Raw genomic sequence first — 22,406 nt, 5'->3', positions numbered from 1 at the left:
ATTTAGGATTACACCAATCAATATAAGCCCAAAAAAGAAAGTTTGACATTTGATACAAATAAGAAAGCTAGGCTGGGCACGGTGGCTCACACCTGTAACTCCAGCACTTTCAAAGGCCTGGAGGGTGGAGTGAGTTCAAGACCAGCCTGGGCACCATGGTGAAACCCCATCTTTACAAAAAATAAAAAAAATTAGCTGTGTGTGGTGGCAGGTGCCTGTAGTCTTAGCTGAGGTGGGAGAATCACTTGACACAAGGACGTGGAAGTTGCTGTGAGCAAAGATCACACCACTGCGCTCCAGCCTGGGGGACAGAGGGAGATGCTGCCTCAAAAAAAAAGAAAAGCTAGAGTTCAATCAAGCATAAAATTGTAGACTGATTAGAATATTAATAGGAGAGATAAGGTGTAAAATGACTAGAAAACGTCTTCAGTGTCTGGACCTGGAGGTTAATAAATCTTGGCAATGGGATCATTTACCTAATTCCCTTCCTCTGATTTTCCAATACATATTCAGATAATAAATTGATTTTCAAGTGTACTTTGTTTTTCTTTTCTTTTTCACTCTTTTTTCCCCTCCAACCCTAGCAGAAAGGGTATTTTTCTTTTTAATCAACAAAAGTGCTGGCTGGCCCTCTTCTCTTGGCATCTTTTTGTAAACTCACAGACTGAATTTACAAATGAGACTTTATGACTTGTTTATGCTAACGAGACCACCTTGCTCAAGTCTGAGTGCTCTATCAAGTATCCTGAGCCACATCAATCATAGATTGGACAGGGAAAATGTGGCACATCTACACCATGGAATATTATGCAGCCATCAAAAACGATGAGTTCGTGTCCTTTGTAGGGACATGGATGAACCTGGAAACCATCATTCTCAGCAAACTGACACAAGAGCAGAAAACCAAACACCGCATGTTCTCACTCATAGGCGGGTATTGAACAATGAGAACACATGGGCACAGGGAGGGGAGCACTACACACTGGGATCTGTTGGGGGGAATGGGGGAGGGACAGGGGGTGGGGATTTGGGGAGGGATAGCATGGGGAGAAATGCCAGATATAGGTGAAGGGGAGGAAGGCAGCAAATCACACTGCCATGTGTGTACCTGTGCAACAGTCTTGCATGTTCTTCACATGTACCCCCAAACCTAAAATGTAATTTTAAAAAATTAATAATACGGCCGGGCGCGGTGGCTCAAGCCTGTAATCCCAGCACTTTGGGAGGCCGAGGCGGGTGGATCACGAGGTCAAGAGATCGAGACCATCCTGGTCAACATGGTGAAACCCCGTCTCTACTAAAAATACAATAAAACTAGCTGGGCATGGTGGCGCATGCCTGTAATCCCAGCTACTTAGGAGGCTGAGGCAGGAGAATTGCCTGAGACCAGGAGGCGGAGGTTGCGGTGAGCCGAGATCGCGCCACTGCACTCCAGCCTGGGTAACAAGAGCGAAACTCCGTCTCAAAAAAAAAAAAAAAGAACAGAAATTAACTAAGATCTTTAGGGCTCCACTATATGTGTGTGTGTGTGTGTGTGTGTGTGTGCGCGTGCGCGCACACATGCATGTATGTATGGGCATCATTAATTATGATGGGTTTTCCAGAAAGACAAATTATAAACACAGGTATATTGACATTTTCCATCTAAGTGGTCATAAATCAGACAAGTAGTTTTATTATAAGATTTACCCCAAGAACACTCCTTCTATTTCTGTTTCTGACATCCTACCCACAGCCACATTCATCAACTACCATGTCTTCATAATGTCGTAGAATGACATTGTCGTTATTGTCCTGGTAGAGCATGGAAATGGGGGACAGCTTGCTGGGGATACACACAGCCTGGGGGATCTCTGGGTCAACTGCCTGCATCAGGGCTTGCATGAAAGCATAATTGGAGCTGTTGAGAGAGACGGTCAGTGAGAAGGGGCAATCTCCATGACAGTAATTTGCCATGAACCCCTTGGGAGCAATGATCCACTTGTGCCAACCCAGGTCCTGGAAGTTAATGAATAGCTGGTGACGGTGGCAGAGGTTCTTACAAGAAGCCTTGGGGACACGGATGGCCGCTCTCCTTTTCCGAGAAGGGTGGCACTGATCAGAGTTGAGGGTTACCACCAGCAGGGAAGCATGTAGGGAGCGTCTGAGTCTGGTACAGGCGTCCTCAGGTAGAAAATTCACCCCAGAGTCTCTATCTTCTTTGACCAGTATCTCCAGGAATAGCCCGAAGTTTTTCTGGGGCTTGTCCTTCCAGCCCTTAGCTACCTCCAGCAGGTTGAAGCGAAGGGCACCTTGCGGCCATGGGACTGACTGCAATGCAAACATTTTACCTGGCTTAGGCGTGAACTGGCCCCACACATGAGGCTCCTGAACCAGGAAGAGAGCCAATTCCAGCTCAGGTCCTAGGTTATAGTAAGAATTGGGCCCCAAGTCCAGGCCCAGCTGGGCCAGTGTCAACTGTTCCCTTTCTTTGATGGCAGACAGATTAAAGTACAGGAGCTTTTGAAGGCAGGAGGAAGCTTGGAAAGGTTTCTTTGGGTAAAGAAAGAAACCTAGATGGGAAAAAAGACATGTCAGAGTCATCACAGTATATTTTACTTCATATCCATCCATGTGATATAAATGTCAGGTATCCATGGATATAATACAAGGGCAGGAAATGACCCAAGCCCTATCATTTGGGAGGATTGTTTCTCTATTCTTCATTCAAAGCCAGAGGTTCTTTTTTTTTTTTTTTTTTTTTTGAGACGGAGTCTTGCTCTGTTGCCCCAGCAGTGCAGTGGCACGATCTCTGCTCACTGCAACCTCCGTCTCCCAGGTTCGAGCAATTCTCCTGCCTCAGACTCCCAAGTAGCTGGAATTAGTGTACCACCACACCCAGCTAATTTTTGTAATTTTAGTAGAGACGGGCTTTCACCATGTTGGTCAGGCTGGTCTTGAACTCCTGACCTTGTAATCCGCCCACCTCAGCCTCCCAAAATGCTGGGATTACGGACATGAGCCACCACTCCCAACCCAAACCCGCAGGTTCTTATCTTCACATCCATGGGTTCCCAAACAGTCCTGGATGAAATTAGAGGATTCACGCACTTAGAAGGGAAAAATAATGACATCATTATTTCCACTAAACTCTGAATGAAATTTAGCATTTCCTTCATATATGAATATAGCCAACAAATCCCAGTAGTATCATCAGGGCCTGTGACATTGTTATCAATAATAATCGTAGGTATGTTTACACATTTAGTTGTTGCAAATATATTAAAACATTTATGGAGACCCAGCAAGGTGGCTTATGCCTGTAAACCCAGCAGGTTGGGAGACTGAGATGGGAGATTTGTTTGAAGCCAGGAGTTTGAGACCATCCTGGGCAAGAAGTAAGATCCCATTTCTACAAAAAAAATAAATAAAAGAAAAAAAAAAAAACTCACTTATGCTAACACCATGCTGAAATTTCTGGTAGTTAGAAGTATAATTACCTCCCTAGATCTTGCTACCTATTACATTAATAAAGCATTATATACATTACTATATACACATTTGTTTTTAAAATATTTTAAAAATATATTTCAAGGGCCGGGCACGGTGGCTCACACCTGTAATCCTAGCACTTTGGGAGCCCGAGGTAGGTGGATTACCTGACATCAGGAGTTCAAAACCAACCTGGCCGTCATAGTGAAACCTCATCTTAAACAAACAAACAAACAAACAAACAAAACATATGTGTGTATACATATATTTAATTGGTTTCTTTTGAAATCCTAAATATTTTACTGCAGGCATGTAAACCATTATTCTGAGAAAGAGTCAACAGACTGGACAAGGAGCAGTGGCTTAAGACTATAAGCTCGAGCTGGGCGCGGTGGCTCAAGCCTGTAATCCCAGCACTTCGGGAGGCCAAGGCAGGTGGATCACGAGGTCAAGAGATCGAGAGCATCCTGGTCAACATGGTGAAACCCCGTCTCTACTAAAAATACAAAAAATTAGCTGGGCATGGTGGCGCGTGCCTGTAATCCCAGCTACTCAGGAGGCTGAGGCAGGAGAATTGCCTGAACCCAGGAGGCGGAGGTTGCGGTGAGCCGAGATCGCGCCATTGCACTCCAGCCAGGGTAACGAGCGAAACTCGGTCTCAAAAAAAAAAAAAAAAAAGACTGTAATCCCAGCACTTTGAGAGGTCAAGGCAGGCAGATCACCTGAGGTCAGGAGTTCAAGACCAGCCTGAACAACATGAAGAAATCCTGTCTCTACTAAAAATACAAAAGTTAGCCAGGCGTGGTGGCACATGCCTATAATCCCAGCTACTCAGGAGGCTGAGGCAGGAGAATCATTGGAATCCAGGAGGCAGAGGTTTCGGTGAGCCGAGATTGTGTCATTGCACTCCAGCCCAGGCAACAAGAACGAAACTCCATCTCAAAAAAGAAAAAGAAAAAAAGGCCGGACACGGTGGCTCACGCCTGCAATCCCAGCACTTTGAAAGGCCCAGGCAGGTGGATTACCTGAGAGTTTGAGACCAGTCTGACAAACATGGTGAAACCCCATCTCAAAAAGAAAAAAAAAGAAAAAGAAAAAAAGATTTATGTTAAATTGTGGGAAGAGAGAATTCTCATATACTCATGGTGGGGTATAAATTTTGTAGGACATTTGCTATATATTAAAAGTGTAAACGTGTGTACTCTTTAATCCAACAATTTTTTTTTTTTTTTTTTTTTTTTTTGAGACGGAGTTTTGCTCTTGTTACCCAGGCTGGAGTGCAATGGCACGATCTCCGGCTCACCGCAACCTCCGTCTCCTGGGTTCAAGCAATTCTCCTGCCTCAGCTTCCTGAGTAGCTGGGACTACAGGCACGCGCCACCATACCCAGCTAATTTTTTGTATTTTTAGTAGAGACGGGGTTTCACCATGTTGACCGGGATGGTCTCGATCTCTTGACCTTGTGATCCACCCGCCTCGGCCTCCCAAAGTGCTGGGATTACAGGCTTGAGCCACCGCGCCCGGCCCCAACAATTTTATTCTAAGAATTTATTCTAGGGAAATAATAGAAAAAGTGCATACATGGCCGAGCGGTGGCTCACGCCTGTAATCCCAGCACTTTGGGAGGCCGAGGCGGGTAGATCATGAGGTCAAGAGATCGAGACCATCCCGGTCAACATGGTGAAACCCCGTCTCTACTAAAGATACAAAAATTAGCTGGGCATGGTGGTGCGTGCCTGTAGTCCCAGCTACTCAGGAGGCTGAGGCAGGAGAATTGCCTGAACCCAGGAGGCGGAGGGTGCGGTGAGCCGAGATCGCGCCATTGCACTCCAGCCTGGGTAACAAGAGCAAAACTCCGTCTCAAAAAAAAAAAAAAAAAAAAGGGCAAAGTTGGCTGGGCTCGGTGGCTAATGCCTATAATCCCAGCTGAGGCAGGTGGATCACCTTAAGTCAGGAGTTTGAGACCAGCCTGGCAAACATATAGTGAAACCCCATCTCTACTAAAAAAATTTTTTAAAATTAGTTGGGTGTGGTGGCGCATGCCTGTAATCCCAGCTACTTGGGAAGATGAGGCAGTTTGAATCACTTGAACCCGGGAGGTGGAGGTTGCAGTGAGCTGAGATCGCACCACTCCAGCCTAGGAGACAAAGCGAGACTCTCAAAAAAAAAAAAAAAAAAAAAAGGCAAACTTTGTCTCATATGGTCATACAGTTCCTAGCTCACCATAGGTATCCAATAAGTGCTTCTTGGACAAATAAATATTTAAATCTTCTCTCCAGTTGCTGTAAAACTAACCAAGGCTCTAAATTCTGCATCTGAAACACCTGGGAGGTTGTATAGACATGCAGATTCTCAACACCCATTTCAGACTTTGAATAAGAATTGGGTGGGGAGAATGAGGGGCAGGAACGGGGTTGGAGGATGTGCCGTTAATGGAAGATCTAGGTTATTTGGTGGGTGGTCGGTTTGGGAAACTGTTGAATGCCACTCACTGGTATCCTTTTATAAAGGATATAACAATTGTATATATTATTGTTCTGTATTCACGAATCAAGAGTAAGCTTTGCCAGGAGGTGCAAATAAGGGAAGCAGAATTCATGGGCAAACCAGCCTCAGAAGTTTCATACCCTGCCTGCCACACGGAAGCAGGATGTGTCTATGCGGGCTGAAGAGTGGGAGACTGAGCTCTGATTCTTCCCTCACTTCTTTCATCTTAACTGAAGCACAAAGCAGTTGATTCAGAAAACAAAACCCTATTTCGAATTGTGACTTTGTTCTCACACCAGCTATATGATCTTGAATAGATTACAGGTCACCTACTATCTGAGCCTAATTTCCTTTTTGTTAGAAACTTGATAAGAATATCTACCTCCCTCTCCTGATCGTGTGCTGGAATTAAATGAGATAAAATTTTAAAAGACCAGCACAAAGGCCATCCGTCATTGTCATTTCCTATTGTCCTCTCCTTTCTTTACATCACCCAGTTTCAGATGTTTCTCTGGCAAACAGTCCCATTTCCGTACCTTGGTCCGGGAGAAAGCGAAGGATATTCCCACGGACGCCCAGCTCCTTTACGTAGCATAAGTCCTGGGAGACCCCAGTGGTCGCTGCTGCTTCACGATCCTGGAAAATTTTCTTCAGGATATAAGGCACAGATTGGAACTTCTGGGGTGAAGGCGCCTCCTCTAAGTCCAGAAATTGGAGAAAGACATATTCTTGAAATTGGACTGCCTGGCCCAAAGCCAGAGTTAGCAGGAAGCTAAAAGCCAAACCTGGCAAGAAAGCAACCATGGCCTCCGGGATGGCTGTCAGGCCGGGAAGAGCTCCGCTGCCAGACTGCCCAGCAATTCAGGCTCTGCTAATTTATCTGAGCTAAGATAATCAAGTGTGAATTGCCCCCTTCCCAGCTCCTCAAAGGCCATTGGATGTGAAGACCGAATTTTTTTTTTCTCTCTTCTCTTGCTCTGCTCTTCCAGGAAAAAGTTCACAAAGATTGCCAATGCATGGACAGAAACTACAACAATGTGAGGCTGTCAGCAGTAGACAGAGTGAAAAGGAGACATTTATTCATTTAACAGACAGTTATTAAGCATCTATTATGTGCAAGGTGCCGAGATTTGTGCTAGGAACAGAGTAGTGAATAATTCACAGAGTTGTGCCTGGCGTGGCGTCTCTCGCCTGTAATCCAAGCACTTTGGAGGCCAAAGCGGGCAGATCACCTGAGATCGGGAGTTCAAGAACAGCCTGACCAACATGGTGAAACTCCGTCTTAAAAGAAAAAAATAGAGCCGGGCGCGGTGGCTCAAGTCTGTAATCCCAGCACTTTGGGAGGCCAAGGCGGGTGGATCACAAGGTCGAGAGATCGAGACCATCCTGGTCAACATGGTGAAACCCCGTCTCTACTAAAAATACAAAAAATTAGCTGGGCATGGTGGCGCGTGCCTGTAATCCCAGCTACTCAGGAGGCTGAGGCAGGAGAATTGCCTGAACCCAGGAGGCGGAGGTTGCGGTAAGCCGAGATCGCGCCATTGCACTCCAGCCTGGGTAACAAAAGCGAAAAACTCCATCTCAAAAATAAATAAATAAATAAAATTAAAAATTAAAAAATAATTCATAGGCTTATAATTCGTCATCTGCTTACACCAAGCTGGTCCAACCTGCTGCCCGGCCCGAGGGCCACAGGTGGCACAGGATGGCTTTGAATGCACCCCAACACAAATTCATAAACTTTCTTAAAACATTATGAGACTTTCTTGTGTTTGTGTGTTTTTGTTTTGTTTTGTTTTAGCTCATCAGCTATCGTTAGTGTTAGTATATTTTACGTGTGGCCCAAGACAATTCTTCCAATGTGACCCAGGGAAGCCAAGAGATTGGACACCCCTGGGTTAGACAAATACTCAAGTAGATTTCATTATTTTATTGTATTTCTATTTATGTATTTATTTATTTTTGAGATGGGGTCTCACTCTGTAGCCCAAACTGGAATGCACTGCCCTGATCTTGGCTCACTGCAAGCCTCGACCCCCACCTGGGCTCACAAGATCTTCCCACCTTAGCCTCTGGAGTAGCTGAGACTACAGGCACAGAGCACTACTTCCAGATAACTGTTTTATATTTGTAGAAATGGGGCCTTGCCACGTTGCCCAAACTGGTCTTGAACTCCTGGCCTCAAGCAGTCTTCCCACCTAGGCCTCCCAAAGTGCTGGGATTATACGCATGAGCCACCACACCCAGCCACCAACCTCATTTCTCACCACCCACCATCCTTAGTGTGGATGCTTTAATTATATTGACCTGTTTGTAGTTTAGTGAACTCATTGCATCTCAGAGCCTTTGCAAGATCAAATTCAAACGTCGACTCTACTTCCGCAACTTCGACTCACTTTGACTCACCAAAATAGATTTAGATACTTCTTTCTCCCACTGAGCCATACCTGGGCATCCATTACAGTTTATACAGTACCTCCGTCCCTTTCAGACAAATCACCCCTTGAGGATCAGAACTGTGTCTCTACACTTAAATAGCTTCACTGTGTCTTTTTCCCCAAAGTATCTCCACTGTGGAGGAAAGTGCCCTGCAGGGAGCAGGCATTTGATAAATATCTGTGCAAAAAATAAATGAAGGAATTGGCTGGGCACAGTGGCTCAAGCCTGTAATCCCAGCACTTTGGGAGGCCGAGGCAGATGGATCATGAGGTCAAGAGATCGAGACCATTCTGGCCAACTTAGTGAAACCCCATCTCTACTAAAAATATAAAAATTTTACGGCCGGGCGCGGTGGCTCAAGCCTGTAATCCCAGCACTTTGGGAGGCCGAGGCGGGTGGATCACGAGGTCAAGAGATCGAGACCATCCTGGTCAACTTGGTGAAACCCCGTCTCTACTAAAAATACAAATAATTAGCTGGGCATGGTGGCGCGTGCCTGTAATCCCAGCTACTCAGGAGGCTGAGGCAGGAGAATTGCCTGAACCCGGGAGGCGGAGGTTGCGATGAGCCGAGATCGCGCCATTGCACTCCAGCCTGGATAACAAGAGTGAAACTCTGTCTCAAAAAAAAAAAAAAAAAAAAAAAATTTTAGCTGGGCGTGGTGATGCGCACCTGTAGTCCCAGCTACTCAGGGGGCTGAGGCAGGAGAATTGCCTGAACCCAGGAGGCGGAGGCTGCAGTGAGCTGTGATTGAGCCATTGCACTCCAGCCTGGGTAACAAGAGCGAAACTGCGTCTCAAAAAAAAGAAAAGAAAAAGAAATGAAGGAATTAATTGGTTGCTATTTCTAGAGCTCTCGCTCTTTCAGATAGTGAGGTTTTCCTCGTTCCTTTTTTTTTTTTTGGAGACTAGGTTTGGAGAGTGTTTCACTCTGTTGCCCACGCTGGCCTTGAAATTCCTGGATCGAGGGATTCTTCTGTTTCAGCCTCCGTGTAGCCAGAACTACAGGCACATGTCACTGCTCCCAGGACCCACTTCTCTCATGTCCAATCTGGATCTTTTTTTTTTTTTTTTTTTTTTTTGAGACGGAGTTTCGCTCTTGTTACCCAGGCTGGAGTGCAATGGCGCGATCTCGGCTCACTGCAACCTCCGCCTCCTGGGTTCAGGCAATTCTCCTGCCTCAGCCTCCTGAGTAGCTGGGATTACAGGCACGCGCTACCATGCCCAGCTAATTTTTTGTATCTTTAGTAGAGACGGGGTTTCACCATGTTGACCAGGATGGTCTCGATCTCTTGACCTCGTGATCCACCCGCCTCTGCCTCCCAAAGTGCTGGGATTACAGGCTTGAGCCACCGCGCCCGGCCTATCGTCATTATTATTTATTAAAGAGAAGTCTGATGAGGTGCAGTGGCTTGTGCCTGTAACCCCTGCTGCTTGGAAGTCTGAGGTGGGAGACAGAGTGCAACGCCAACCTGGGTACCATAGCAAGACCCAGTTCCTTTATTTATTTATTTTTAATTTTATATGTGTGTATACAGTGTATATATTTTAATAGAGACGGGGTTTCATCATGTTGTCCAGGGTGGTCTCGATCTCCCGACCTAGTGATCCACCCGCGTCAGCCTCCCAAAGTGCTGGGATTACAGGCGTGAGCCACCGCACCCAGCCAGCAAGACCCAGTTCCTAAAGGAAATAAAAGGTTCCGCAGAGCACAAGCTAAGAAAAAAAGAAAAAGAAAAAAAGGGAGAGAGGTAGTTTGACCGTGAAGGAAAAAAGAAATAATGAAGAATGTGCGGTTGCCTAGCAGAAAAAGCACCAAATGGTCAGGGGATCTGAGTTAAGCACAGCATTTCCAATTATAATGTAATCTTGGGCAATTCATTCAGTCTTTTATGATATATACTTAGAAATGGAAATTTTTCAAATTGAAGAATTGGAATGGTCTGAGATGTCATATAGACCATTGTCTGACATGGGCTAACCTATTTGGGCCTCGTTTTCCTTAGCTAAGAAATCATAGGATTGGCCGGGCGCAGTGGCTCACGCCTGTAATCCCAGCACTTCCGGAGGCCGAGGCGGGTGGATCACGAGGTCAAGAGATCGAGACCATCCTGGTCAACATGGTGAAACCCCGTCTCTACTAAAAATACAAAAAATTAGCTGGGCATGGTGGCACGTGCCTGTAATCCCAGCTACTCAGGAGGCTGAGGCAGGAGAATTGCCTGAACCCAGGAGGTGGAGGTTGCGGTGAGCCGAGATCGTGCCATTGCACTCCAGCCTGGGTAACAAGAGTAAAACTCCGTCTCAAAAAAAAAAAAAAAAAAAAAAAAGAAATCATAGGATTTAATAGTACTGTTTTTAAAGATTCTATAAGAAAGCCAGGCACAGTGGCTTACACCTGTAATCCCAGCACCTTGGGAGGCTGAGGAAGGTGGACGACCTGAGGTCAGGAGTTCGAGATCAGCCTGACCAACATGGTGAAACCCCAACTCAACTAAAACTACAACATTTAGCCAGGCATGATGGCAGATGCCTGTAATCCCAGCTACTTGGGAGACTGAGGCAGGAGAATCAGTTGAACCTGGGAAGTGGAGTTTTCAGTGAGCCAGGATTGAACCACTGCACTCTAGCCTGGGCAACAGAGCAAGACTCTGTCTAAAAAAATAGAAAAAAGAAAGAAAGAAGAGGGCCGGGTGAAGTGGCTCACGCCTGTAATCCCAGGACTTTGGGAGGCCGAGGCGGGTGAATCATGAGGTCAAGAGATCGAGACCATCCTGGTCAACATGGTGAAACCCCGTCTCTACTAAACATACAAAAAATTAGCTGGGCATGGTGGCGCGTGCCTGTAATCCCAGCTACTCAGGAGGCTGAGGCAGGAGGAGAATTGCCTGAACCCAGGAGGCGGAGGTTGCGGTGAGCCGAGATCGCGCCATTGCACTCCAGCCTGGGTCACAAGAGCGAAACTCCATCTCAAAAAAATAAATTAATTAAATTAATTTTTTAATTTTTTTATTTATTATTATTTTTTTTTTCTGAGACGGAGTTTCGCTCTTGTTACCCAGGCTGGAGTGCAATGGCGCGATCTCGGCTCACCGCAACCTCCGCCTCCTGGGTTCAGGCAATTCTCCTCCTGCCTCAGCCTCCTGAGTAGCTGGGATTATAGGCACGTGCCACCATGCCCAGCTAATTTTTTGTATGTTTAGTAGAGACGGGGTTTCACCATGTTGACCAGGTTGGTCTCGATCTCTCGACCTTGTGATCCACCCGCCTCGGCCTCCCAAAGTGCTGGGATTACAGGCTTGAGCCACCGCGCCCGGCAATTAAATTAAATTAAAATGATTTAGCCATCACAATGGTTCACACCTGTAATCCCAGCTACTTGGACAGTTGAGGCAAGGGGTTTACTTGAGCCCAGGAGTTTGAGATCAGCCTGAACAATATTAATGAGACAATATCTCAAAAAGTGATAATAATTTTTTTTTTTGAGACGGAGTCTTGCTCTGTTCCCCTGTCTGGAGTGCAGCGGCACTATCTTGGCTCACTGAAATCTCCTCCTCCCAGGTTCAAGCGATTTTCCTGCCTCAGCCTCCTGAGTAGCTGGGACTACAGGCGTGTGCCACCATGCCCAGCTACTTTTTGTATTTTTAGTAGAGACGGGGTTTCACCGTGTTGGCCAGGCTGGTCTGAAATCCCTGATCTCAAGAGATCTGCCCAACTTAGCCTCCCAAAGTGCTGGGATTGCAGGCGTGAGCCACCATGGCCCAGTTCTATACTGTACACTTTGAAAGGAGTCACCATGTGCAACCCACACCTAAGAAGTGTGCATTTGAGTGTGCTCACCCCCTTGAGCATACGTTGTTTGGAATTCTGCAGTTCTAAAGAGAGCTGGAATTCTTGTCCAAAACTTTAAAAATTAGCCAAATGTTGGGGTGCATGCCTGTGATTCCAGCTATTCAGGAGGCTGAGCTGGGAGGATTAGTTGAGCCCAGGAGCTCTGATGCTGCCACTGCAGTCCTGCCTAGGTGACAGAGAGAGACTCTTTAACAAACTAGCCTAGAAAATAAGTTGTCACTTCCTGTCCAATTATTTATTTATTTATTTATTTGAGACAGAGTTTTGCTCTTGTTACCCAGGCTGGAGTGCAATGGTGCGATCTCGGCTCACCGCAACCTCCACCTCCTGGGTTCAAGCAATTCTCCTGCCTCAGCCTCCTGAGTAGCTGGGATTACAGGCACGCGCCACCATGCCCAGCTAACTTTTTGTATTTTTAGTAGAGACGGGGTTTCACCATGTTGACCAGGATGGTCTCGATCTCTTGACCTTGTGATCCACCCGGCTCAGCCTCCCAAAGTGCTGGGATTACAGGCTTGAGCCACCGCGCCCAGCCCTATTTTTTATTTTTTTATTTTAAAGACCGGGTTTCACCATGTTTGTCAGGCTGGTCTTGAAACCCCGACCTCACGTGATCCGCCCGCCTTGGCCTCCAAAGTGCTTGGATTATAGGCGTGGGCCACCACACCCAGCTGGTTCCTTTTTCTTTCCCTTTTTTTTTGAGACAGAGCGTCGCTCTTGTTACCCAGACTGGAGTGCAATGGCACGATCTCGGCTCACCGCAACCTCCGCCTCCTGGGTTCAAGCAATTCTCCTGCCTCAGCCTCCTGAGTAGCTGGGACTACAGGCACGCACCACCATGCCCAGCTAATGTTTTGCATTTTTAGTAGAGACGGGGTTTCACCACCTTGACCAGGATGGTCTCGATCTCTCGACCTCATGATCCACCCGCCTCGGCCTCCCAAAGTGCTGGGATTACAGGCTTGAGCCACCAACGCCCGGCCTTTCTTTCCCTTTTTTTTAGTCTGCTTGGTGCGGGCCATTTCAGACTAACGGAAAAGAAACTCAGCTGGTTCTTTTTTCTTTTGAGACAGATTCTTGCTCTGTCACCCAAGCTGGAGTGCAGTGGTATGAGTAAAGGTCACAGCCTTGATTTCCTGGGCTAGAGCAATCCTTCTGCCTCAGCTTCCCATTTAGCTGCTATTCCAAGTGTGCCGCTGCCATACCCAGTTAATCTTTTATTTTTGTAGAAACTGGTGGGGGGGGGGTCTCACTTTATTGCCCAGGCTGGTCTTGAACTCCTACATTCAAGCAATCCTCCTGCCTTAGTCTCCCAAAGCGCTGGGATTACAGGCATGAGCCACCAGGCCCAGCCGTTTTTCCTTCTTTTTTCTGGCACTATAAAATGCTCCAGATTTTTTTTTCTTTTTTGAGACAGAGTCTAGCTCTGTCCCCTAGACCGGAGTGCAGTGGCATAATCTCGGCTCACTGCAACCTCTGCCTCCTCGAGTCAAGCCATTCTCACAACTCAGACTCCTGACTAGGTGGAATTACAGGCACACCAACATGCCCAGCCAAATTTTGTATTTTTTGTGGTGATGGGGTTATGCCATGTTGGCCAGGCTGGTCTCGAACTCCTGACCTCAAGTTGTGGTAGGAGGGAGTTATTAAGAAATTATTTTAGGGCTGGGTGTGGTGGCTCATGCCTGTAATCCAAGCACTTTGGAGGCCAGGGTGGGCGGATCACCTGAGGTCGGGAGTTCAAGACCAGCCTGACAAACATGGTGAAACCCCGTCTTAAAAAAAAAAAATTGCCAGGCACGGTGGCTCAAGCCTGTAATCCTAGCACTTTGGGAGGCCGAGGCGAGTGCATCACAAGGTCAAGAGATCGAGACCATCCTGGTCAACATGGTGAAACCCTGTCTCTACTAAAAATACAAAAAATTAGGCCGGGTGCGGTTGCTCACGCCTGTAATCCCAGCACTTTGGGAGGCCGAGGCGGGTGGATCATGAGGTCAAGAGATCGAGACCATCCTGGTCAACATGGTGAAACCCCGTCTCTACTAAAAATACAAAAAAAAAACAACATTAGCTGGGCATGGTGGCGCGTGCCTGTAATCCCAGCTACTCAGGAGGCTGAGGCAGGAGAATTGCCTGAACCCAGGAGGCGGAGGTTACGGTGAGCCGAGATCGCGCCATTGCACTCCAGCCTGGGTAACAAGAGCGAAACTCCGTCTCAAAAAAAAAAAAAAAAAAAAAAAAGAAATTATTTTAGGCAGATAGGGAAAGGGGCCCTTGGGAAGTGTGTTGTTGTTTTCTGAAACAGTCTCGCTCTGTTGCCCAGGCTGGAGTGCAGTGGCCCAAATCTTGGCTCACTGCAACCTCTGCCTCCTGGGTTCAAGCAATTCTCCTGCCTCAGCCTTCCAAATAGCTAGAATTACAGGTGTGTGCCACCACACCTGGCTGACTTTTTGTATTTTTAGTAGAGATGGGGTTTCACCATGTTGGCCAGGCTGGGTTTGAACTCCTCACGTAAGGTGATCCACCTGCCTCAGCCTCCCAAAGTACTGGGATTACAGGCATGACCCACCAGTCCGGATGGAAGTCTTTGTTGTTTTTTTTTTTTCCTTTTAAAATTTATTTATTTTAGTACACGAATAAGTTCTTTAGTGGTGATTTCTTAGATTTAGGTGCACCTATCACCCAAGCAGTGTATACTGTACCCAGCGTGTAGTCTTTTACCACAAAGGTATAAGAATGGAAGGCTTTGTTTTTTAGAGCATCTCTAGGAAACTTTCTTGTAAAGCTGGGGCTCCAAGAGCCAGGCCGGCAGCCTTTGATATGCAAATACGGGCCATTAAAAACTGGGTCCACCCAATGTGAAGTTTCCTCTGGCTTTCTTGCCGTTGTCCCACCAGTTCCTGGCAACAGGTGGCCTTCATGTATCCCCACGTGTGTAGAAAATCATGGCCCTGTATTTGCATATTAAAAGGCCAGTTGGAGGTCAGTTTTTTCTCGGGCTACGTGAATGACATGTGTAGTCAAGCGAATTCCCTGAGCCCTGTGCAAATCAGACACTGCCTCCTCCAGCCTCTGCTGGTATCTGTGCCAGGTGGGGCTCCCTCTTTGGGCTTTGGAGCCCCTCCCCCAACACTCTCCGCTCCTTAAAACCACTCCACGTCTGTCCATGATTTTTCCTTTTCTTTCTTTCTTTTTTTTTTTTTGAGACGGAGTCTTGCTCTGTTGCCAAGGCTGGAGTACAGTGGTGCGATCTCTGCCTCCCGGGTTCCAGCAATTCTCCTGCCTCAATCTCCTGAGTAGCTGGGATTACAGGCACCCACGCACCACTGACACCCAGCTAGTTTCTATATTTTTTAGTAGAGACAGGGTTACACCTTATAGGCCACTGGTCTCGAACTCCTCACCTCGTGATCCTCCCTCCTTGGCCTCCCAAACCGCTGGGATTACTGGCGTGAGCCACTGCGCCCTGCCTTGATGTTTTATCTAATTCAAAGTGAAACAAAAGCCCTCTTGTTCCTTCACTTATCAGAGCCATATCAAAGTGATCCGCCTGCCTCCGCCTCCCAAGGTGCTGGGATTACAGGTGTGAGCCACCATGCTTAGTCTGACAATGATCTTATCTTTTTTTTTTTTTTTTTTTTTTTTTTTTTTGAGATGGAATTTCACTCTTGTTACCCAGGCTGGAGTGCAACGGCGGGATCTCGGCTCACCGCAACCTCCGCCTCCTGGGCTCAGGCAATTCTCCTGCCTCAGCCTCCTGAGTAGCTGGGATTACAGGCACGTGCCACCATGCCCAGCTAATTTTTTGTATTTTTAGTAGAGACGGGGTTTCACCATGTTGACCAGGATGGTCTCGATCTCTTGACCTCGTGATCCACCCGCCTCAGCCTCCCAAAGTGCTGGGATTACAGGCTTGAGCCACCGTGCCCGGCCAATGATCTTATCTTACATATTTTCCTCTCAGCCCTAGAATTAGCCATTTCTCCAAGGAGCCCTCATTGTTTTTATTGGAGAATGTTACTAGAAAGTAAGATGCAGCAGCTACTCAAGAGGCTGAGGCAGAATAATTGCCTGAACCCAGGAGGCGGAGGTTGTGGTGAGCCGAGATTGCGCTATTGCACTCCAGCCTGGGTAACAAGAGCAAAACTCCGTCTCAAAAAAAAAAAAAAAAAACGAAGGAAAGAAAGAAAGAAAGAAAGAAAGATCCGGCCAAGGCGATGGGTCAGGTTTGTAATCCCAAAATCTTGGGAGGCCGAGGCATTAGATCACCTGAGGTCAGGATTTCCAGACCAGCCTGGCCAACATGGCGAAACTCCGTCTCTATTAAAAATACAAAAATTAGCCGGGCGTGGCGGCCTGCACCTGTAATCCCAGCTACGAGGGAGGCTGAGGCACAAGAGTCACTTGGGCCCAGGAGGCCGAGGCTGCAGGGAGGCCAGATTGTGCCACTGCACTCTAGCCTGGACGACGGAGTGAGACTCTGTCTCAAAAAAAGGAAAATAAACAATGAAACACAAAGTTACCCCACCAACATGACTTCCTGACCACATTCTGTGGAGCCCTGTAAATTAGACAAAGAAAACAAGTCTTTCCTGAAATCTCACCCTTAAGCAAACCTGGGAATGCTAAGAGTATTTGCTACTCTTTTCTGATAGGCCGAAGTGACCTTTAGTCAGGGTTCCAGATAACTTTACTCAACAGCTAATTTTGGGAAATCTACCACCCATATTCCCCTTTCCATCAGAGCCACCATTTCTTCCAGTAAACTCTTTAGAGGGCTGTCATGGTATTAAGTCATCATTAACTATTTTCCACTCAGCTATTAAATAATTGCCCTGGGGGTATTAATTTATCATTGTGGAATTGCAAAAATCCTAAGGAGGATTCCCTGAGGAGGGCAACTGAGGGCTGTGGGAGGTGAGGAAGAGGCGTGGACTCCAGGGGCTGTTTTGCTCAACCGGGGGGTCGGCATCCCACCCCTGCGAACTTTGGACCCTCCCGCCCCACCCCAGCGGGATTGCAAGACTCCATCGTACCCCTTGGGCTTCCGCTACCGGAAGGCAAAGCAGATAACCTTCAAAGGCAGGTGGCAATGTCAGGTTTGAACCCCACAAATGCAAGGCTGGAGAGTCAGAGTGAACGCCAAGGGAGCCTAGGGTTGGGGTGGGGCTGCTGGGGTAGAGGGAACCAGGCCCAGGGGACCCCCGCCCCGCCAGGGTCACGAAGCTTGGAAGAGCGCAAGTAAAATAGCTACATGTCTGGGAGGGTTTTCCAAAATAGCAGCCCTCCTCTTGCCCTGACCAGGCTTTCCCAATCTGGAATACCATATACACACCTACATATATGTGTATGTGTGTGTGTATGTGTGTATATATACATATGTATGTGTGTGTGTATATATATATATAAATGTATTTCAAAATGGGAGGTCAAAAATATATATTTTTTGGGGACAGGGTCTCAGTGGCCCAGGCTGGAGGGCAATGGAGCGATCTCGGCTCACCGCACCTCCGCCTCCTCGGTTCAGGCAATTCTCCTGCCTCAGCCTTCCGAGTAGCTGGGATTACAGGCACGCGCCACCATGCCCAGCTAATTTTTGTATTTTTAGTAGAGACGGGGTTTCACCATGTTGACCAGGATGGTCTCGATCTCTTGACCTCGTGACCCAACCGCCTCGGCCTCCAAAAGTGCTGGGATTACAGGTGTGAGCCACTGCGCACAGCCTAACTGCAGCTTCTAACTCCTGGGCTCAGGACATCCTCCTGCCTCAGTGATCAGTATTGGGTACCCATATCCAGGACCACAGGCCTGTGTCACCAGCCCCGGCTAATTAAAAAAAATTTTTTGCCGGGCGTGGTGGCTCAAGCCTGTAATCCCAGCACTTTGGGAGGCCGAGGCGGGTGGATCACGAGGTCGAGAGATCGAGACCAACCATGGTCAACATGGTGAAACCCCGTCTCTACTAAAAATACAAAAAATTAGCTGGGCATGGTGGTGCGTGCCTATAATCCCAGCTACTCAGGAGGCTGAGGCAGGAGAATTGCCTGAACCCAGGAGGCGGAGGTTGCGGTGAGCCAAGGTCGCGCCATTGCACTCCAGCCTGGGTAACAAGAGCGAAACTCCGTCTCAAAAAAAAAAAAAAAATAGAAACGAGGTTTCACTGTGTTAGCCAGGGTGGTGTTGATCTCCTGACCTCATGATCTGCCCACCTCAGCCTCTCAAAGTGCTGGGATTACAGGTGTGAGCCACTGCATCCGGCCTGTTTTTTTTCTTTTTTATATTTGTTCTTTTGTTTCTCTCCTTAAACCTTCCATACACTTTAAGGCCCAAAGTTTGAAAAATATTTAGTGCTACTTTGGGAGGCCGAGGCGGCTGGATCACGAGGTCAAGAGATCGAGACCATCCTGGTCAACATGGTGAAACCCCATCTCTACTAAAAATACAAAAAAACTACCTGGGCATGGTGGCATGTGCCTGTAATCCCAGCTACTCAGGAGGCTGCAAAACTCCGCCTCAAAAAAAAAAAAGAAAGAAAACTATTTAGTGCTATTCTTTATTGTGTTTCTAAGGATTTTAGAAAATAAGCTGTTTATGTGGAATTTATTTCAAAATGGGAGGTGAAATAAGAATATAAATTGGGCCAGGCACCGTGGCTCTTGCCTGTAATCTCAACACTTTGGGAGGCTGAGGCAGGAGGATTGGTTTAGCCCAGGAGTTCAAGACCAGCCTAGGCAATATAGCAAGAACACTGTTTCTAAGATATGTATATATTTTCCCTATTCTTTTTTTTTTTTTTTTTTTTTTTTCAAACAGGGTTTTGCTTTGTCTCCCAGGCTAGAGTGCAGTGGTGCGATCACGGGTTACTGTAACCTCTGCCTGCCAGGCTGAAGTGATTCTGCTCCCACCTAAGCCTTCAGAGTAGCTGAGACTGCAGGCATGAGCCACCACGCCCAGCTAATTTTTGTAGTTTTTGTAGAGACGGGGGTCTCACTATGTTGCCAAGGCTGGCCTTGAATGCCTGTGCTCAAGTGATCCACCTACCTCGGCCTCCCAAAGTGCTGGAATTGCAGGATGGAGCCATCAGGCCTGGCCCTGTTTCCTCTATACACATAACAGACTTTCATAACTGAACTGATTAACTTTAAAAAATTAGAACTCTCGGCCGGGCGCAGTGGCTCACGCCTGTAATCCCAGCACTTTGAGAGGCCGAGGCGGGTGGATCACGAGGTCAAGAGATCGAGACCGGCCGGGCACGGTGGCTCAAGCCTGTAATCCCAGCACTTTGGGAGGCCGAGGCGGGTGGATCACAAGGTCGAGAGATCGAGACCAACCTGGTCAACACGGTGAAACCCCGTCTCTACTAAAAATACAAAAAATTAGCCGGGCATGGTGGTGCGTGCCTGTAATCCCAGCTACTCAGGAGGCTGAGGCAGGAGAATTGCCTGAACCCAGGAGGCGGAGGTTGCGGTGAGCCGAGATCGCGCCATTGCACTCCAGCCTGGGTAACAAGAGCGAAACTCCATCTCAAAAAAAAAAAAAAAAAAAGAGATCGAGACCATCCTGGTCAACGTGGTGAAACCCCGTCCCTTCTAAAAATACAAAACATTAGCTGGGCATGGTGGCACGTGCCTGTAATCCCAGCTACTCAGGAGGCTGAGGTAGGAGAATTGCCTGAACCCAGGAGGCGGAGGTTGCGGTGAGCCGAGATCGTGCCATTGCACTCCAGCCTGGGTAACAAGAGCGAAACTCCGTCTCAAAAAAAAAAAAAAGAGTACGTTTTTTGTTTGTTTTGTTTTTGTTTTTGAGCCTTGTCACCCAGGCTGCAGTGCAATAGCAGGATCTCAGCTCACTATAACCTCTGCCTTCTGGGTTCAGTCGAGTCTCCTGCCTTAGCCTGCCGAGTAGTTGAAACTACCGGCAAGCGCCACCATGCCTGGCTGATTTTTGTATTTTTAGTAGACAGGAGGTTTCACCATGTTGGCCAGGCTAGTCTCTAACTCCTGACCTCAGGTGACCTACTCACTTCAGCCTCCCAAGGTCCTGGGAGTACAGGCATGAGCCACCATGCCTGGCCTATAAAGCAAGTTTACAAAGATATGTCTTGATTTTTTTCAGTTTAAGCATTTTTTTCTTTTTTCTTTCTTTCTTTTTTTTTGAGACGGAGTTTCGCTCTTGTTACCCAGGCTGGAGTGCAATGGCGCGATCTCGGCTCACCGCAACCTCCGCCTCCTGGGTTCAGGCAATTCTCCTGCCTCAGCCTCCTGAGTAGCTGGGATTACAGGCAGGCGCCACCATGCCCAGCTGATTTTTTGTATTTTTAGTAGAGGCGGGGTTTCACCATGTTGACCAGGATGGTCTCGATCTCTTGGCCTCGTGATTCCCAAAGTGCTGGGATTACAGGCTTGAGCCACTGCGCCCGGCCCTCAGTGGGATTTTTAAAAATTTATCTCTCCAGTGGAATTCTTGGAGACTGATATGAGAGAGATTTCCAGGCCGGGCATGGTGGCTCATGCCTGTAATCCAAGCACTTTGGAGGCCAAGGCAGGCAGATCACCTGAGGTCAGGAGTTCAAGACCAGCCTGACCAACATGGTGAAACCCCGCCTTAAAAAAAAAAAAAAAAAAATTAAAAAGAACAAAAAAAAAAAAGAGAGAGATTTCCAAGGCAAGAGGGGGATCAGCCAAGAGCAGAACAACTGGAGTGGAAAGTTCATAGTGTCCTAAAGCAGGACTGCTTAACTTTAGCACTCATCAGAATCACCCGGGGCTCCTTCTGTCTTCTGGCGAAAATCAAGGGCAGAATTGCCTGGGAGGCTTGTTAAAGAATTGACTGCTGGGCCCCACCCTTTGATTCAGTAGGGCTGGGTGGGAGCTCAGGATTTGCCTATCTAAGTTAACCAGGTGCTTGTTGTAGACAAGCACCTGGTTAACTTTTTGTTTGTTTGTTTTTTGCCCTTTTTTTTGTTTGTTTGTTTTTAAAGATGGGGTTTCACCATGTTGGTCAGGCTGGTCTTGAACTCCCGACCTCAGGTGATCTGCTTGCCTTGGCCTCCAAAGTGCTTGGATTACAGGCGTGAGCCACTGCGCCAGGCCGAAAATATTTCTTTGTTTTGTTTGTTTTTTGAGACAGAGTTTCGCTCTTGTTACCCAGGCTGGAGTGCAATGGCGCCATCGGCTCACCGCAACCTCTGCCTCCTGGGTAGCTGGGATTACAGGCACGTACCACCATGCCCAGCTAATGTTTTGTATTTTTAGTAGAGACGGGGTTTCACCATGTTGACCAGGATGGTCTGGATCTCTTTTTTTTTTTTTTTTTTTTTTTTTTTTTTTTTGAGACGGAGTTTCGCTCTTGTTACCCAGGCTGGAGTGCAATGGCGCGATCTCGGCTCACCGCAACCTCCGCCTCCTGGGCTCAGGCAATTCTCCTGCCTCAGCCTCCTAAGTAGCTGGGATTACAGGCACGTGCCACCATGCCCAGCTAATTTTTTGTATTTTTAGTAGAGACGGGGTTTCACCATGTTGACCAGGATGGTCTCGATCTCTTGACCTCGTGATCCACCCGCCTCGGCCTCCCAAAGTGCTGGGATTACAGGCTTGAGCCACCGCGCCCAGCCCGAAAGTATTTCTTAATCATGACTTCAATTTTTGCTTTTTACCAAACACAAGATTGCCTTTGACTATTTTCTCCTGGTTTCCACCTAAAGAGAGAACGGAGAAGGGTGCATATTTGAATAAGAGGGGAGAAGATGAGAAGGCCACTGGAGACTTGTTCTTCTACCTCCTGCAGACAATCAGTGGTTTAATGTTGGTGTGCTTTGCTACAATTTACAAGCATTTTCTTGTGGGGAGGGAGTAGCAGTTTGTAAGTTCAGTTAATTTCAGCTGCTCAGAAATGTCAGGCACTGCGAAATTTATAGTTTAGAAAACGAACAAATCAGTAATACATGTCCCTCAAATATGCTGTTTAAGTGTTCATAACAGATACTTGTTCATTTTTCCTCTCTTCTTCCTTAGTAGCAGCAAAGGTTTAAGACGATTTAGATAAGGAAAACTTTTAAGAAAACTTTCTCAATTACCTTCATTGGGAGTTTCTGGGCAGTCGTGGGGGTGGGGGTTGGTAAAAACTGCCATTCTCTCTGCACTAGAACACTTAAGCCCA

General features: G+C 47.2%; 1 protein-coding gene across 1 annotated transcript; it reads right to left on the bottom strand.

Annotated features, from left to right (window-relative positions):
• Positions 1–1,630: 1,630 nt before the first annotated feature.
• On the bottom strand, positions 1,631–6,809 carry GDF3 (growth differentiation factor 3). The gene is made up of 2 exons (XM_039472214.2): positions 6,495–6,809; positions 1,631–2,552 (listed from the first exon to the last, which is right to left on the bottom strand). The coding sequence occupies exons 1-2, from the start codon at positions 6,760–6,762 to the stop codon at positions 1,726–1,728; spliced, it is 1,095 nt and encodes a 364-aa protein (XP_039328148.2). The 5' UTR covers positions 6,763–6,809; the 3' UTR covers positions 1,631–1,725.
• Positions 6,810–22,406: the final 15,597 nt, after the last annotated feature.

The sequence above is a fragment of the Saimiri boliviensis genome, chromosome 7, assembly GCF_048565385.1.
Source record: "Saimiri boliviensis isolate mSaiBol1 chromosome 7, mSaiBol1.pri, whole genome shotgun sequence".
NCBI lineage: Eukaryota > Metazoa > Chordata > Mammalia > Primates > Cebidae > Saimiri > Saimiri boliviensis.
This window is presented reverse-complemented; position numbering and strand designations above follow the sequence as displayed.